A 19,710-nucleotide genomic window follows, 5' to 3' on the forward strand; every position below is an offset into this window, starting at 1 on the left:
AATTGTAGATAGATATTGAATCATGCTTTCATGCTAAATTATGCTAAAATCATGCACTGACAATGGCAGTTGATCTGTCAACTATTTGGCTGAGTTAGAGGCAGCATTTAGCCAAAAGAAGTGTGTCCACAGCCAATCAGACATCTGCTGCTGCTTTCTCTGCCGGAAAAAACACCAAATTTCTCATAGACTTCAGCCCTTTGAAACCTCAGCGAACTGGCTTAACTTTTGTCAAAAACTTGTAAGGAAGGCAACAAACAACTCCGCAAGAAATGACCCAAAAATGAGCAAAAAGTTCAAGAAAATTACCTGAAAATAAGCAAGAATTCTGTTTTTTTTTTTTTAAAAAAAAGGGAAATTACCTGAAAAAAGTGCTAAACTACAATAATTATAATAAAAGATAAAATAATGGTATTAGATGTTTTTTTCTGTGTCATGATTTCAAATATATAATTATAATAACATTTGTAGATATTTTTCTTAAGTTGAAAATTGAATGATTCTCTCTCTTTCTTTTCGGTAATTTTCTCATCATCTTTAACTTGCCTTTTATTCTTTTGCTGTGTTTTTGACAGAAATATATTTTCTCACATTTCAGAATTTGCTTGTGAAAGGCAACTGAACACAGCACAAGAAAATGGATGTCGATTCAGATTTTAAAGGGTTAAATGCTGGTTGGATTGTGCTAAAAGTCACATCATTTACATAGATTTTTTTACACTTACATCAGGAAAGAGAGTGACATACATTTTCACTACATTAGATTCTCTTATGAGTAAATGTCACAGGTATTGTTGCTTTTGTGGATGCACATGTCCCTCCCTGCTTGCCGTAAGACCCCAGCAGTGACCTGCTGCAACCTGACCACACATGCTCTTCTGTTTCAATCTTCAACACCGCCAACATGCTGCCACCTTCTTTATTCTTTCCTGCTGTCATGACCTTTCCTCATCTGTCTGCGAGGCACGCTACTGCTCTTTTCTTCCTGTGCTGTTCTGTCCCAGCCTTTTCTCTGCCCTCCATTCACTTCCTTCCTCGCTCTTTCTTTTGCTTCTGAAAGTGACACACACTCACCTTTTCTGTTTTTCTTTCTTTGAATCTTTTGAGGGGCCTTGTATTCATTTGTGTCCCCTGTCTCCCTTTCCTCACCCACTTCCTTTGATGTCTTTATGCTCTGTTTCCCTTTTCGTCCTCTTTCCTCTATCTGCCTCTTTGTCTCGCTCTCTTTCTTCCCTGCAGTCTCCTGTGACCTCTCAGACCACCAGGCAGTGTCCTTTGACCCCGGCCAAGATGGTACCGTCTCCCTCTCCCACTCCTTCCAGCCCTGCCCTCCAGACCTCCTCCTCTTCCTCTTCTTCCTCCTCCTCCTGTCCTGCACTCCGCCCAGTGAGATAACCCTCCTTATTCGCCTGTTTTTCAGTCTTTTGCCTCATGTTTTCTTCCCTCAGCATCTCTGACGAGTGATGCAAAGACATAGTGTTGCAGCAAAGGTTGCACAATGGATTGGGAACCAGGGTGGAGGATCTGGATGGGGCTAAAATAGACAAGACCTCTTTAAGTGAACTTGTGGATGTCACTTTGTGAAAGGTGCAATCAGAATTCATCATATTTAAGTTTTTGTTTCATTTAAATATTTATTAACCCAAATATTTGTGACATTGTCAAGTCAGTATTTAAGGTTTTTAATTTTACTGAGTATTTTCAAAGTTACTGTGGGATGCAATCATGTAGTTTTTAAAGATACAGTAATGTAAACACAATCTTGGAAGCAATTCTTTGTTTGCAGAGGAAAAATGGGAAAAATAACTGATTTTCACTGACTGCAGCAAGTACAGCTGTGGGGTATGGCTGCACTGGCTATCATAACATGCTGTGCTGTACACTGGCACTGGTGGAGATAATATTTTAAGATTAACTTGCCCATTTTTAAGGAAGTGAGGCTCTGGAGGATCTGATGAGACCTAGTGTTTCCAGTCCAAATATTAGGTGCAGCTGAGATGGAGTATGGATTTGATTTCCTTGCTCAAATTTGAATGAATCTGAGGAGCAACTGTGATCTTTGACAAAAAACATGTGGTATAATACGCATTTGTGCTCCAAGCAGAGGATTGCTGTGGATGTTAGGTGCCTTGTCTAGGCTTCAGAATTGAAGACTTTTCCCCATGTGTTTGGGATATTTGTCATTATACATGCTCTAACTAGACAGCATTCAGTGCCGCTAATGTACACTGAACAAAAATTTCAATTATTCCCATCTAAGACTTTTTTAATGCACCCAAACAGAAGTATTTCTCTCAACTTTTTGTTGTGAATTTGTTAATTTGAGCACTTTTACTTTTCCTTTTGGAAGGACCATCCCATGTGTGCCTTGGGATGGTAACAATAAAAGGACACTCTAAAATGGCGAGTTTGACCAAACAACAACATTTTTAAGGAGCATGCCATTGGCATGCTGACTGCAGGAATGTCCACCAGAGCTGTTGCCTGTGAAATAAATATTAAATTCATTACCATAAGAAGTCTCCAGTGTCATTTTCCTGAATTTGGCAGTACATCCAACAGGCCTCACAACTGCAAAAGTTGGTTACGACAATGAACCGCTTTCAGATCAAGACCCTGGTGAGAATGACGGGCATGCAGATGAGCTTCCCTTAGACAGTTTCTGCAGAAATGATTGTTTGTGCAACCAATTGTTGCATCAGCTGGTCTCAGACAATCTTGCAGGTGAAGAAGCTGGATGTGGAGGTTCTGAGCTGGTGTAGTTATGTGTGGTCTGCGATTGTGTGGCTGGTTGGATTTACTGCCAAATTAACGGACAAACTGCAAATTTTAGAGTGGCTTTTTTGTTATGACCAACCCAAGGTACACCTGTCTTGATATGTCACATCTGTCAGATGGATGGATTATCTTGGAAAATGAGAAGTGCTCACTAACTCGAAGTTCAGCAAATTTGTGACCAAAATTTAAAAAAGAAATATATCTATTGTGTGCATAAAAGTCTTAGGTCTTTAACGTTGTCCTGTGGAAAAAGAGAGTGAAAACAAAAGTGTTGCGATAAACATTGCATAACATCATCATATAGGTGGGTGTACATGTGTCCCTGCCCCCATTCATATGTGGCTTAAGTGATAAGACCTTAATGTGTCCTCTATGCATTTTGGGTGAATTCACACCTGTATTTAGAGCTGTCCACTTCTGATTGCACCACATAAGATGTATTTTATTGCCAAGTGTGAACAGGCCCTGAGAGATTCGAAAGAGGTGATGAGGGCTTTAGAGTGAGAGACTGCTGATGGCGCCTCATCTGTTTAGCAAAATTTGTGTTTTGGATTTGCAATATTTTCTAGTCATTCATCCCATCACATATCATTATGCCAAAGTAGACAATAGGTGGCTAATGTTTGGAATTACCAGTGAAAAATGTTGATAGGAGGCTTTCCTTATCAGGTAGGTGAGTATTAAGGAAATCTTTGATGGCCTCCCGTCTTTCCCAGCCTCTAGCTTGTCACCCCCCCCCCCCTTCCTCCTCCTTGTCTGTTAAGCGATGTCCACCGAAGTCAGGACACCAGATGTGACAGGAGCGCTGTGGCGCCTGCCTCCTGTTCTCTGTGGCCTTGCTGCGAGCGAGGCGTCACGTCCTGTTTATCTCTCTGTCTCTTTCTTGCTCTTCCAGAAGGGCCCCGTGGCACCGGCCGTGGCTGTGACGGCTCCGCAGCAGACCCCTGTGGTTATGGCCCCCCAGGCCCAGGCCCAGGCTGCCTCCCAGCCAGTGCAGCCTCCGCAGACGGGCATCACCGCGAACCCCGGAGGTCCTGTCGTGTCCCAGGTCCGTTCTCTCTCTGCCGCCCTGCCTCCCCCCCACCGCCCACACTCCACCCTCAAGGGCGCAGGCACTGTCACAGCTGCCAGCAGGCTGGCTGTGTCACAAGCTCAGCCCCGGACCCGCAGCCTCACCGCCTCACACAGCTGGCCATGCACCAAGAGTCTCACACATGCCCACACACGTTCGCACTCGTACATTCACACAAGTATATACCAACCCAAGGACATACAGACGCAGACATAAAGGCTCACACCCACCATGAAGGCATGCACACATTCAGAGACATATGGATTTACAAACACAGCCATAGATGCAGGCTCATATATACACAATTTACACAGAGATACAGAATCACACACACACTTTCCATATATTCAGGCTACTGTTTGTAGCCTCTGGCAGTTTGAGTGGACAGGTGCCATGTCTCATTTGGCTACAGAGACGACTGGGCAGCGTGCAATATGCTGCGATTTGTGACTGATGCTTGTCATCTTCTTTATCAGTGCAAGTAATTTCACTCTGTAGTATCTCTGATAAGTGTTAATAATATAAATGCAACACAAATACAAGATTTCTTCCTCTCAGGTCAGGATTTGACCCAACACCTTTCTCTTAACATCAAATTCTGATCCAAATTGGCACTTATCCTAGACTAATAATATAATATCATTTCTTTAGAAATAAGATCTTTGATCCTGAAGTCTCTGAGACGGTGAACAATTTGTTGCTCGTGCTGCCAGTTTTTTTTTTTTTTGTTTTGTTTTTTTTGCAGAGAAGGTTCGTAATTGTTTTCTTGCTTTCTACAGGAAATGCAAGAGAATGTGAAGAAGTGTAAGAATTTCCTGGCTACACTCATCAAGCTGGCGTCTCACAACTCTCCGTCACCTGAGACTTCCAAGAACGTCAAAGCTTTGGTTCAGGACCTGCTGGTGAGCATCAAAAACCAATAAACACACACTGGGCCGTATTTACAAATATATTCAATGTTTTTCTTAAATCTGTTTTTGACAAGGTCTTAAGAAAAGTCTACATTCAATAAATGTCGAGTTCTAATCGACGGAATTGTTTGCACCTCTGTTCTTATAATAACAAATCCCGTTCTCATCATAAATTGAAAGGAAAAGTTGGGTGAACTAAGTCAAGAATGCCCAAACAAAAGTCTAGAAAGGGTGGAGCACAAAGACAAAAAAAAAAAACTTTAGTAGTTTTGAAGTGGAGGTACCTCTGCTAATACTTGTTACAACTTGTTCAGATGTACCTGCCTAAGGACACACAACTTATGGAAATAATAATAAAAATAAAAAAAAAAGGTTTTATCTCAAATCCTAGGTCCAAAAAATATTTCCATACACAGAAGGGAGATGCTGACCACTGGCGGGGGACAGGACATAAAATGTTCATTACAGATGGAAGACATGACAGCTGTAGGACATTAACCCTGCCCCTGCCATGTTAGAGGTTGGGACATGGTTCAAACTAAAAAAAATCAAAGTACAATAGATTTTTCCCAAAGATGGTTTCAGTCATTTTAGTTGGTTCTTATTGCCCCGTGTTTGTTCAAGTGTCATTTTTTGGTGAGTTTGGTTTAAAAAGGGAAAAGGGAGTTTAACATCATGATTGACAGCTTAGTGTGTCAACTGGTATGCTCGTGATCAATGAAGATCGGTCAGACAGCGGAGCTCTATACAGCGGAGATTGCTACTAAATGACGTCACTAGTGCAAGATTGCAGCGGCCTTTATCTGGGATATTTTGTCTTCATTTTCGTACAGTGAGAGGACGTGAAGACGAGTCCTCCATCTTTATATACACTCGTTAGGACAGGCTTGCCCTTGTCTCTCTCTAAGAGTAGATTTGCATGATCCTGACTGATGCACTCCATCCTCAGGGTACAATCTGCAACGTTTTGCAGCAGCAGTAAATATGTCATTGTGCATTTAGCCCTAGCGTACAAAAAAAGGCCTACTTTGGGCCTATAAATAGCATAATCAATCACTAATTATTGGATGGCATGGTTCCCATGTGACATTAAAAGACCAAGCTATTTTGTAAAATACTGAAATAATTATTAAGAAATATTACAAATTATAAAAATGTTATACTAATTTAAATCTTATATTATTATTCAACTGTAGCATTGAAGGAAAATACAATAAATGCATTTTTATGAAGAAATGTCATCTCCACTACAGTTGGAAAATGTTTTTATGGACATCATAGAAGTATTGCTCTTGTCTTGTGTTTGTGACTTCAAATATATGAAGGGGTGAGTCAAAGTTGACTCAAACTTATTGTTGTATTGAAAACGTTAAACCTGTAGATGGCAGCATGAAACCCTCCTTGCTCTATCATGAATTCTCATCTTATACACAGTTACAAATTCATGAGCTGCACCCTGAGGTGCCAGGAACAGAGTTGAGTGGTTGATCACCTGTCCCGGTGATGGGATGTCATCTTGTTGTGTCACCATGGTGCGCTTGACTTACTGTCTTTGTTCTCCTGTAAAGTGATGGCTATACTTTACCCTTCGCCAAACAGGATGCCAAGATTGAACCGGAGGAGTTCACCAGCCGGCTACAGACTGAGCTGAAGTCCTCTCCGCAGCCTTACCTGGTGCCCTTTCTCAAGGTGTGGTTTTAACTTTTTTCTATCAACTTTTTAAACTGCCTTTTACACTGAGTGATAAGGCAGTGGTTCCTTTGACCTTGATCCCTAAACTGCTCCTGAATCCATTTCTCTGAACTGGCAGCTTTGAATGATCTTTCCCTACACTTCTTCAAGCCTGATTTCTAAACTTCTCCTGAAACCGGTCTACTGAATTGGTCTTTTAAACTGGCTACATAACAATTGAACCTAAGCTTGCTATATACATATGTCTCATGAAGTAGGCCTTAAGACCTTATATTGACAGTTGGCAGGGCCCCTTAGTCCTAAATTGACCCATAACAAAACATTTCCTGAACTGCTCCCTTACCTGCCCCTGAAATCATCCCCTAACGTGTCTCCTTAAGCTGCTACTCTCATGTATTTTCCTAAACTGACCCCCTAAAGTAGTCCTTTCCCTGGCACCAAGGCCAGTGATGGCCAAGCCTGACAGTAGAATGATACACACACACACACACACACTCACACACACACACACACACACACCCCTCTGGCCTGACTTCTGACTGTGTGTGACAGTGGCCCCCGCAGCCGCCCCTGCCAGTAGCCAGCAGGTTTCTCCAGCCAACCGTGATGAGCGTCACATCAAGGCGGCCGACCGCCCAACCCGGCCACAAACACATGTTGTCATGCAATGTTAGGTCACTTACGTCAAAAAATCTGCCTGAAATAGTCGGAATGGAGCGACATCAGCTCCTCAGGTCGGCTGTGACAGCGGCTTATCAGAAAAGGCTAATGGCTGTGTTTCATGTGTGCCGTATACATTATCATAAAAAACTATTTAACTGCAAGTCTAATTTTTGTTTTACGATGTATAAAACCATGTGAAAGATTATGTAAAAAAATCAAGGTATTGTCATGTCTCAGCAGGTGTTTCTTTAGCTGCCATGTATTTGCTAACATGCTAAATTAGCCAGTGACCACAGCAGTATTTATTTGTGTAGCTGTGTGTGGTATTTTCTCATCAGTGTCTATGTCACTCTCTGACTGTAAACTCTTGCCTCTCTCTGCCCGTCAACAGAAGAGCCTCCCGGCCCTGAGGCTGTCTTTGCTGAATAGTCAGCAGTCCCTGACCCAGCCTCCGCAGCAGGGAGTCAAACCAGCACCCGGCGGCCCCCCTCCTGCCATCGTAGCTGGGCCAGCTGTCCGCATACGCCACCCTAACAGCGTCAGCATCACTACGGGTGCCAGTGCACTGCCCGCTGGGACACTCGGACATGCAGCTGGCATGGTATGTATGGAGCGGACCAGATGGAACAGACTACAGTGCAGACACAGTTATTTACAGACTGTATTTCAATTAAATCGAGGTCCAGAGTGACTTCCACTGATTGCGCAAAAATAGAATAATCTTCAACTATTGGATCACTAACATTATAGTTACATTAAATAGACACGTGGAAACTCAATCACTATATGTATATATATATATATATATATATATATATATGCAGGTCCTTAAAAACTCTTAAAATATCTACCCTAAAAGTCACTAAATAGTCTTAGTAGTCTTCATTTTTCTTTTCATTTCTGTGGTCATAATTGCCGCAAATGTTTGATCAAATTCTTCCTTTAGTCAAAATGAGTAAAGCTCCTCTACATGATCATCCACATTTCTGATTTTGCAAATCTAACATACCACTGAGCCTAATACTGTCTTTTTACTTGATACTTGCACTACCCTGTTGGCAAAAATATTACATATTCTTAAATAAAACCTACCTCTTCACAGGACGACCTATGTAGTAGTTCATAATTACCTGCATCGTTTAAATAAGAATAAAAAAGGTGATTTGTCTAAAAATCAGTCCTAAGTTTGGTTAGAGAAGTGCAAGAATGTGATAGATGCACATATGCTGGGGTCGTGGTGTGTGTGTGTGTGTGTGTGTGTGAGTGTGAGAGAAGAGGTTTACGAGAATAGGTAATGGGCTTAGGACATTAAAACGTGCAAAGTTAACTAAAGTTATCAACCTGAGGTCTTGTAGATACTCTCTATGACCACGTTGTACCCCTGGCCGCTGATCAGAACAGATGGTGGTCAGTTGGCTCAAAGGCACCTTGATGATTGCTTGTTATTGTTTTGCCAAGACCTTGACAGCTGATTAATAGTGTGTGACCACATTTATGCAAGGTGATTCATAAATACAGTAATGTTTATTTATTTGTTGATGGCCAGTGACATTTCTGACTTGCTGTTAATTATGATAAAAATAGGTAATACTCTAGTTGCTACTATATGAAGTTGGATTTGATACTTTCAAAATTATTTTGGATAAACGTGCTTCAGTTATTGAGCTTTTATAATTCAAAATATATCAATATTTGAAAAGTGGCTGCTGTCTTGGTTGAAGTTTCAAGGATTTGATTTGTTGACCCCCAGACTTGTCAGTATTGGAGAGGCACATCGCTATCCCCCCTGCCACTGAGAATGAGCTTAGAGACACACATCAATGCAACCCCCCTCCAAAAAAAACATTGCAATTATTTTAAAAAATGATGTTATCACATAGATGTTTTACACATTTGGGCTTTTAGGTAGGCTGCACTTTATAAGGGTGAATTCTGAGAAAAATGCAATCCACTCAGGAGATTTCCACATCAGTGATCTGGGCCTGGAACAAAAAACACTAAATCACAAAGTCCAGTTAGTTTGAGGACAGTGAACACTGTGTACCATGAGTGGGCATAGTATGTTGATCTATTTCTGAGTCCACTTGAAAAGGCGGCCTTGAGTGCGGTTCGTGTGTACAGTTAACATCCGATGAGAAAACCCAGTGTACCAAAACATGCAAAGGCATTTCTCAGAGCCGAGGTGTCTTCTGTAATCTGCACAGCACACGCTGATCTCATCCTATAACAGTCATGGGTGATAAAGTAGGAAGAAAAATGAGAGGGTGGTTTTTGATATTGGCTCCATTATAAGGGCTTGGGATCTTGCAATTACTGCTCTTTTCCAGTGACAGCATAAAAAAATGTCAGGTAGATGATGATGCAGCGGTACTCTGGTACTGAACCGCGTTTATTATTTGAGAGCTGAGTGGGGAGGGCAGAGCAATAGTAACTGGGCACGATACAAATCAGTTGTATCTAATATTAAAACACTCTGAAAGGTGCAGTCTGCGATTCTGGAGAGAAATTGATGATATAATAATTTATTAATCTGTTATTTTGCTTTGGCAACAATGTCACAAGCCTTCATGCCAATAAAGCTGATTTGAATTTTAACGTAACACCCAAACTTATGTGTCGGATTAGAATAACTGATTAATACCCTGCTGTAATCAGTGGCTCGTCATCTGTCTTACATATTTTTTATATGCAGTATTGTATAGCAGCTATGACTATAGTTAATATATTTAATTTATTGTTTCATTTGTTAATTTTTTCTTAAATAGATTTTTATTTATTTTTTAAATTTAACAGCACGGTGCCCTCAACATCTTTTATTGAAAACAAACAGACAAGAAAATGAAATAAATAATAATAATAACAACAGCAATAATAAAATTTGACAATAATTAAAACTGGGAGAATAAAAGGGAAAAAATAAAAAAAAAATCACCATCTAAATTTAAAAAGGCAGATACATTAAGAAAGGTGACCAGGTTCTTTCAAATAGACCATCAACCCCTTCACTTAAACCACACATCTTTCTAAGGGTAAGACAGTACAAGTTTCGCAGTGCCACTGCGTGATTGAGGGAGGTTTGTCACTTATCCATTGCTTAAGATGAAGAGGTCTGGATCTTTGGTTGTTTCATTTGTTAATTAAGTTTCACTGTATTTATATTACTCAGCAAACTGTCTCTGAAAGTGAAACATTGGTCAGAAAGAGAAAATTAAAGTGACGACACCTTTCAACCATGGATGATTGTGTGCTCCAACCCAGTTAAAGAAGCTTTTGTTCAGCCTTTCCCCTGGCAACTGGACACGTAGTACCCAAGCAGTTCATCCAGTGATAGTGTGGTTATACAGCTGAAGTAAGGCCAGGTAACCTGCAGGGTCCAGCACTCGACACCAGCAGCCTCACTCAACTCTAGGTGTGTGTGTATACCGTATTACCGTATATGTGTATGTGCACACACGCAGGGTGAAAGCGATGTGTTCACACGGAGGAGAGGCAATCTACGGATGGGTCAAGCGAGGTCAGACTCAGATTGGTCTGGCCCAAGCAGGGATGGGCAAGCTAGAGGGTTCTGTCTTTTTTTTTTTTTTTTTTTCAATTTTTCTTCTCTCTTTTTCTTTCACTTACTGTGCTCCTTCCTTCTCTCTCGCTCTTCTCGCCATTTTCCTCACTGTTTTTTTCCCCTCTCACTGCTTTCTCTCTCTTCCTCTTTTCTATCCTCTGCTCTCTCTCCATCTCTTTCCAACAGTTTCTCTCACTGTATCTACCCCCGCATCGCTTTCTCATCTCCCTCCCTCCCTCCCTCTACCCGTTAACCGTTGAAGGGTGAAGCGAGGTAACTAGGTCAGCCCCGGGTCAATTTTAAAGCAATGTGGCGGCCGCAGTCTATGTCCAGAACACGCCTCTGGTCTCTCTCCATCTCTGTCTCTCTCTCTCACGCACACACACATGCATAAAACACCAACATAAGCTATCACACAAAACATTAGTAAATGATCGCCCCTGGCACATCAACAGTCTGAAACCAGACAGCTAGTTGAATTAGGCTAAAAAATCCTCTCGTATCACAGTAGTATGGCTAACATTTCTTACATGGAAAATTCTGAAATGTAAGTATAATAAATGTCTTGTAAAGGGTAGCAGTTGTAAGTCAAAGGCTATGGATGTGCCATTAAATTATTAAAGGTGTCTACATTGATTACACCTAGTACACAATAGTGTACAATTATGCGTAGCGATTTTCAAAATGTTAATTCTCAAAGGTATATATACTGTAACTGGAGATAGCATGGTGTGATATGGGGTTAATGTTATTACCGCTTGTTTTTATTGCAAGATATCTGAAGTATGGTGTTTCTTTAACACATTTAGTATAGACCTAATAAAATTAGATATATTGAATAAAGAATTACACCACTAGTCAAATAAACCTGCTTGACCTGAAACGTCCTCAGGGCAAATGATATATTTGGCGAATGGAGTTCATAAAACTGTGAAGAATGAGTAGGGAGTTGTAAATAGACCACATCATAGCATAGCAGGTTATTCTTCACTGCAACATTGTGTATAGATGAACAAATGTATAGCCTTAATACATGTGGAGTTTTACGTATATTAACAGGTATATTTTCAACCCTGTCCTTATAGTATTGCAACTTTCAGATTAAAAAGACATAGTTTTGTTCAGATACTGGAATTTCTAACTTCGGTGCATTACCTTGAAAAACATCAATATTCAGTGTCATTTTTTAATACCATTGGGAAAAATTGACATGTAGGGTATACAAGTTAACATTTTTATATAAAGATAAATATAGATATGACAATGCCAGCTTTTCCTTTCTCGTTTAGTAGCAGAAAACAGTAAACATTAACAATAAGAGCAAGCGAGAAAGGGCAGCTGACACCACCGTATTGATATTGCGGAAAATGAGTAATGAAACTGTTTCAAACATTTACAATCGATATGTTTCCTTAAATCAATATTTTTGACAACACTAAAACAAACTGACCTGAAAACATAACCTCTTTGGCAGAGATAACAACTGCAAACTTATACGCAACAATACATGAATGCAGCCGCTGATTATTAGCCGTAGCTAAGCTGCAGTGTTTGCATTGTATGTGTGCTAGCGTGTTCTATGTTACCAGTTACATAGGTCAAATGCACATGGTCTTGACACGTTTTGAAAAATTAGTATGATTAAACAAGGTCATGGCAGAGACAGTTAGCAGACATATCATGTCTTGAATTCAATTTTTATGGTTTTCTGTGAATTTTGTGCAAAAAACAGCACAAGGACATGCTTTACATTATTTATATTTTGTAGCATAATGCACATATGTTTACATACTTCTTATTTTTCTATTTTAATTTAAATGTTCCTATGCTTATATATAAAAGTAGCTGCAACGTGACCCAATTCCCCTGCAGGGATTAATATATTTCTGATTATGATTTACACAGAATGAACATACAGTTCTAACAACTAAGATGAGCAGCGCTGGACCTAGCACACTTGCCGCTGAGGCAGCCCCCACCCCCACCACCACCAATTATTATTATTATTAGTATAGAAGCAAACACAAATAAAAAATTTAGCTAACAAACAATAGTAATAAATAACAAAAAATAAGAGACTACAGTATGTTTACATTTGCAAATTTTGTCTGGATGGCTTTACCTTTTTTTTTTTTTTTTTTACTCTAATGCTCTTCATGCTGCAATTTCCCATATGTTTGATTTTTTAAAATCTCGAATGAAAAGGTGGGCCACCTACCTTGGTGACTACCTATGTCGCCTTCAGGAAGTTCCACCACCGAACAGCCGCTGATAAGCTTTGGCCCTTTTGAAAACACTAGCACTAAGAAAACCACTAGAATGTGAAAAATTCTAGCACTCTTTTAAAACAAACTGCATAGCATTTGTTTACAGTAATTAAGATTAATTTAAAAGTGGAAATTTGATATGAAATACCAGCCGTGAGTTCAGTTTCAGTGTCTTCCCTTTTAACCTCTGATTCCCAAACTTTCTACCTGCCCCCCCCTTAACTGTGTCGCCGTCTGGCCAGAGGTGCTAGCTATCTCTGCCTGTGCTGAATGTATTTCCCCCTCCCTTTCCTCCCACTCTCACAGGCCCCTGCAGTGGATCTCTGGGAAAAATGGCCTCTGTCTTTTTTCAGTAGCTTGAACAGTAATATAGCATGTGTCAGGGAATGGAAAACAAGGCTAAAAAATATGCAGCAAGAAGCAAACTGGTAGGAATGGATGGCTGAGCCCAAGGCTGGGCCTGTGGCTGCTACCAAGGAAGGAAGTGACTCTAATAGCCCAGCACACACCCCCACACCCCCGCTCCTTCTTCTTCTACCACCACTACTTCTCCTTCTTCTAAACTACTTTTTCACTGCGGTCTTGACTTCTTATTGCCTTTGTCTTATCTGGAAATGCAAGCAAATGTAGGTCATGTACAGTGACAGAAATCCATCCTCCTTAAGCATTTACATTGATCTCAGTACAGTGCGTAGGGGTGGCCATTGTAGAATTCATCATGCTTCCATCTATTCTGCATGCATCCGACATTACCTCTGCAGATATGTTTAATATCTTACAGTAGAGTAGAGTAGAAATCAGTACACAAAACTCAAGTGGCTCTCCGCCAGTTTGACTGTGGATCATTTTTTGCAACTAACTAAGTCTGCAAGGGAGCAAAAGTTGATATTTTCCCCCCGAACAAATCCTCTTGGGGAGTGCAGAAGCGGTTCAGCAGCATGCAGTTTCATACTTAATTTCCCCTCTCACTTAGGAACTGTTCATTCTTTGAAATACTACAATAAAGTGTATAATTTCTATTTGTTTTTCTTTTCTTTTTCTTCTCTCAGGGTATCAAGACAGCAGGCACTGTCGGTGGCCAGGTCCGGATGCCCGTGGTAATCACACAGTCTGTCAGAGCGCAAGGTACCAACATCTGCATCTTCTGACTTCACTCATAGTATCTGACATTTTTTTTAATTTCATTTTTTTCTCATAAAACTAACTAAGACTAAAATTTAGTTAAGGATAAAAGATTAAACAAAAACTTTACGTAAATTTCTGTTAGGTTTGAGTTTCCATCTGTGAAGAAGTCGTCCTCTCAGACCCACACTTTTCTTTCATTTCTGGCCTGCAGTTTTTAATTCTCCCATGAAGGCTGCATGTTCGACCAGATATTTCAAGATGTTCAAACTCAGCTTGACCTTCTGGTTAAATAAAGAACCAGCGAAATAGGTTAAACAAAGATAGCCATTAGTGAAACCCTAAATGTTCTCTCAGTAGGCTGGGAGATGTGTAAACAGGCAGGAGCCACAGAGAGAACAGGTGTGTGTGTGTTTTTTTTCCTGTCTGGTTATAAAGCCTTCTCAAACATTTGCGCTGCTTACTCACACTGATTCACAAACACTCTTCCCACAGAAGCCCACAAATATCGCCCCAACACCAACCGGGCGTAACGCTCCCCTAAGAGAGCCGTGTGCTCTCAGGTGGTGTGTGTAATGTGTGTACGTGTTTGTACCTGGTTTTTTTGCCTGTGTGTGTGTATGTGTGTGTGCGATTGGAGGTGCATACAAATTTGATCTGCCCCCTTCCCCAAGATTGCCTGCAGTGAAAGATCTGTAGGTTGTTTTATGCCCATAAATTGGAATGCGGGGATAGTTCTAAAAATACTTTTCTGTGCCTCTTGGCTAGGAACATGCCTGTTAAAATCAAGTTTAAATTCACTCTGGCAGTCCTTGTGCCTCTCTGGAAAACGTGTCTCGGAGCAGGATGCGGTTTAGGAGTGTAAGGAGAGCCGGTGAAGCGCAGTGATATTGACAGAGTGACGCTCTCCGCACCAACCTGGGGAGAGCGACAGTACCGCTCCCCCCTCCCCGCTCCATCTACCCCTAGGATGACAGAGACAGTTGAAGGTAGTCGTTAGACAGGAGGATATTTGACGCAGATAGAAGGGGACATTTCAATGATGACATTACTCCTTTTACTGTTTTGTTTAGTGTTTCCTTTTTATCCCCCTTTTCTTAACAGGCACGATGGGGAAGGGAGGCATCATCCAAGCAGGCAAAGGTCCCGTGGGCCTGGCTGTTCAGATCTCTGGGAATCAGAAAAACAAGCTCAACGACCCCGGAGGAGGTTCTTTCAGGTACAACTCTTTCGCCAGGAGACCAACTGTTGTTCTTGGCTGCTGTCACATGGGGGCAGCATTTCACTAAGATGCCTTCCCATGACTACAGGCTACACTCTCAGCTAAAGCTATGAGTGTTTATCCCAGTTGCCTTCCTAGCCACCTGGTCGCCTGCCTGCCCCGGCTGCCTGGCTGGTTGATCGGTGGTCCTTTTCTCTCGCTCTCTCTCTGCGCCCACCACATAGCAACACGGTGCCAGCCAATAGATCACCCCTCGCTATCGCCCTCCTTGTGTCAGTGTCACAACTCATCGGCAGAATTACAAATGAGCTACATCTTAATTTAGAAATAAGGTAATTGTGTCCAGATGGTTGGAATTTCTGGATGCGGTTCTGAAAATACCTCTTGGTTAAGTCAAACATACGGTATTTAGCCCCAAGCTTTGCTCTCCCTCTCTCTCTCTGGTCTCGTCTATGCTTCAGCTGGGCTTTTGTCTCAAAACATAAAAGGTTCATCGCCCACATGCTGGCCTTTGTGGTTCATGTTTTGTGCGAGTCTTTGCGTGTTTGTGTTTGTCCTTGTGTGTGTGCAGCATATAGTGATTGTATGTTTGCCTCTGTTTCTCTGTGTTTGTTTGTGTTTGCGTCCGTGCTTGGGTGCACATGAACATATGTGTATATCCTAAAGATCTGAGAATATCGTTTATGTATCAGATGTGTGTATGCGTGTATTGGCAGAAGCAGGAGGGGGTTTTAGGACTGCCCTGGTGTGACCGGGCCGGGGCAACAGGAGTCTGGGTCACATGGGCCAACGGGTTCATGGTAATGGCTCCCGTCTCCTGAGGGGAAAGGCAGTGCCCGAGGGTCTGATTGATAAACCAATAAATCTTTAGCTGCGTTGGTAATTAAGCTGTCAGGCTCGCTTGTTACTGACGACCTTTTTCCCCCAGCGGTGATCACAGTAGCCCTCTACACACAAACACACTGGTTTCAACATAAGCCCAATAACTTACAGCACAGCTGTCACGGAAGAAGCATGTCACTGACATTTTGAAGCATACTTTCCTTTTATCCAGGTCAGGTGATAATCTGCCTGGTCTGCACTTATGTTAAACAAGCTACACAATGTTTCCTAAACAGCATTCTTTCCTCTGCCTATGTGTTTGTCCCTACATGCATGTAGTATGTTTTCTTGTGACAACACGCTCTTGCTAAACTTCCTTGACTCACATTTTAATTAACTACGAGGCCACTATTGCCTTTATTCTTAGAGTGTTCTGAAAACAGTTTAAATTAAAGAGGAACATCACCTAAATTTAAATTCCACCATGTTATTTCTATGGCCTCGGAAAACACGAGCTGCTCTCTCTCAAAGCCAGAAACCAGAGAGGAAGTCTAAATTTGTGATGTCAAAAGGTATAAAGTCTGGAGCTGCTCAACAGACAAATGATACCTCTTTTTCTACCATGATGGTGTAGTTCCTGCACCAAAATTTGAACCGTTGATAGCATTTTGACCAATATTAAATTGGCTGGAACCAACAAATAGCAGGTTTTCCTTTACCAAAAGTGTGAATCGCATCGTATTCTACATTCTACAGTTGCTTTGTTTTTTGGGTAAAAAACAAACAAAAAAAAATATCTTTAATAACTGACCAAAAGTCTGCAGGTAATCAATGTACTCTGCAGTTTTACTTCTGTTGTTTACTGCCATTGTGCATTGCCCTCCGATACATCCTTGATGACAATGCTTCCACTCAAAACTGGAGGAAACATGGGCTGGTTTACTAGATAGCACCAAGGTGCCAAGACTCATGAACAGAACTGTTCAGGAGTCCCAAAAAAAGGGGTGTGAATAGAAGTCTGATTTTGTGGACCCACAGAAAGATTGTTTTCTTTCTTTCTTTTTTTAAATACACAAATGAGCTTTGTTCCAATGCTGTATTCTCGGTTCTGAAACAGAAGATGTGCCTATATACTCAGAACATTCGCCTGGGTGCTCTCAGTCATCAAGAACATCTCTTACTATTTATTGTCTATGGAGCAGCTCCAGACTTTATTCTCCATGATGTCACAAATTTCAGTTTTAGCAGCTGGTTTTTTTTTTGGATATGCAAGGGAGTTGTTCATGTTGACTAATATTTTTGGATTGTCTACGACCATAGGAAAAACGTGTATGAATTTTGAGAATGGGCGTAGTTCCCCTTTAAACTCTTTTTTTTTTTAGGTTTCAGCTGGACCTTAGTTGGTTACTGTCGTCTGAAACCTCTCAGTCTCACTCACTGTTTATTGTTTGCTGTTGTCTGTCTTACCTGAGGACATAAACGTGTTGGAACAGAGCCTGCTGGTACAAAGCGATCTGTTGGATGCCTTTGTGTCTTCACACACAGAAACCTGCAACATGAACATAATGACTTGACCTGTGAACAGAGTTGGCGGCTGTGTTTCCTCTAAATCACAATAGAAAAGAAAAATTGAAGTTATATTTGCTTTAGAAGTTGTTCAAAAAACCTGTTGATTCTTTTATTGTGCCATTGGCATCATATGATCAAGTCAGGTATAACTTATCAATTTAAGTGATTCTGACAAGATTTTACGAAGTACTTACTAATAAGCTACTGCTTAACATAAGGGAGGAACAAACATAAAAGTGTGAAAGTGATCGTGCAGAAAGAAAACAAAATCCACTGATCTCGGTCGGTGTGGTCAGTCAGCATCCACCAGCCTCTCATCCATCCATCCAGCCTGCACCGTATTCAGCTGTAGTCGGGGGTCTGATGTGTGTGTATGGCTGTCACTCTGAGCCACTGGTCCCAGCGGGCCAGCTGTAGCACAAACACACACATACACACTGCAGGGCTTGTGGGGTTTCCAGTGCAGCTACAGCCTTCTGTGTAAGTGCTTGTGTGTGTTTGTGTGTGTGTGTGTGTGTGTGTGTGTGTGTGTGTGTAGTTTACAGTACAGAGTGAAAGCAGCTGTCTCTGTGCACCCCCCCCCCTCCCCTCCTCATCTCTCTGTAAACACTCAACATCCGCTGTAATCACAGGCGAGCCAGCCGAGGCCCTCAGCCCTCTGCCAACCTCCGAGCTCAGCCTCAGCCCCTCACATCCAACCCTGTCCTACATGGTGGACCATTTCAGTGCGCATAAACACACAAACATAGGAAAGACACACACAGATACACAAGATGAACAAAAGTTTTTGTTCACCAGGCACTGTTGCCAGCGGATTTAAAAGTCCACCAGCTCTTTTCCGTCATTTACCAGCAAAGCGGGTTCATTCTGCCTTTGTGGTTACATCCTTTGTTGCTCTGTAAATTGCTATGTGATGTGCCTATTTCGCTAAAAAGGCTTTATAAATACATTTGACTCAATTAGAAGTTAAAAGTGACCTCCCAAAAATTGTTGATACAGAGATTTGGAGACACAGCAGCCACAAGATTAGATTATGTTCAAAGTGGGTGCTTTGCCACTATAAAGTTGCTCCAAAAAAAATCCATGAGCAAAATGGTGGCACCCCAAAGCGCTTAAATGAAGAATAGGAAAGTCTGTAATGCTAATTTGTTTTTATTGACAGCCACATCAAACAAAAGTATTTTGGCATACACCTTCATCAAAACGTCATCTACATAATGCTCATTCTGGTTGCTCGTGAACAATGGCAGCTTGGGTGGTCGGTTGAATTAATAACAGTTACTTATTAACATCCAGCAGTGTTTGTTGCTGGGTTTATTGGCCCCTCTTGTGCCACCAGTGCTGTCATCCATTGGATCATGAACATATTAGCTGCCCAGTGAATCCCTGCCTGCTCCCAGTGGTCCGTGTCTCTCAGTGTGGGCACAACAAGCCTGCATGGCCTGAGCGTTAGTCACAGGGATCAATCAGGGGCCCCCTGCCTGAGCACAGGGACCTTTATCCTCAGGAGTGGGGGGTTGGAGATGATGGTGGAAGGGGGAGGTGTTGGAGATCTGGATGCACCCCCATTTACCCGCACACTCAAACACAGAGCCTCTAAATGGCATCCCTCCCACCACCACCTATGGCGTGCCCTCTCTGAAACACACAAGCTTGATATGAAAACGACATGCATATGTATTCATGTGACCGCGGGCTCCATGTCCCCGAGCCAACCCAAACCAATAACGGAGAGGCTGCTCTTTAGCTTCTGTGGAAGCTAATTACATCTCTGCTTTATTAGCAGCAGAGGTGTAGTCGGGAATATTTTGCATTTCATATTTCATCCTCTCCTTTTAATGTCAGACCTGTCTTTGGCATTCTCATTTGATTTGAACCCCAGTGATCCCAAATAGCCAGAAATCAGACCATTTGAGAAAAAGAGATATCATACACTCAAAATATTTCAAGTGTTCTTGGATACTGGTTATGCTTTACTTAGCCATGCAGCGTAGTAATCTCCCTGCCCTGTATTACTACTGACATTTTTTTATTGC

General features: G+C 41.6%; 1 protein-coding gene across 1 annotated transcript in view; it reads left to right on the forward strand.

The window, feature by feature from the left end:
• Positions 1 to 19,710, forward strand: part of LOC121940967 (transcription initiation factor TFIID subunit 4-like) — a 103,440-nt gene that overhangs the window by 16,110 nt on the left and 67,620 nt on the right. The window contains exons 3-8 of the mRNA XM_042483653.1: positions 3,674 to 3,826; positions 4,630 to 4,752; positions 6,361 to 6,450; positions 7,508 to 7,717; positions 13,989 to 14,064; positions 15,166 to 15,280. Of these exons, the coding sequence (XP_042339587.1) occupies positions 3,674 to 3,826; positions 4,630 to 4,752; positions 6,361 to 6,450; positions 7,508 to 7,717; positions 13,989 to 14,064; positions 15,166 to 15,280 (767 nt within the window). The remainder of the gene's footprint in view (positions 1 to 3,673; positions 3,827 to 4,629; positions 4,753 to 6,360; positions 6,451 to 7,507; positions 7,718 to 13,988; positions 14,065 to 15,165; positions 15,281 to 19,710) is intronic.

This window comes from Plectropomus leopardus, chromosome 1, assembly GCF_008729295.1.
Source record: "Plectropomus leopardus isolate mb chromosome 1, YSFRI_Pleo_2.0, whole genome shotgun sequence".
Classification (NCBI taxonomy): Eukaryota; Metazoa; Chordata; class Actinopteri; order Perciformes; family Serranidae; genus Plectropomus; species Plectropomus leopardus.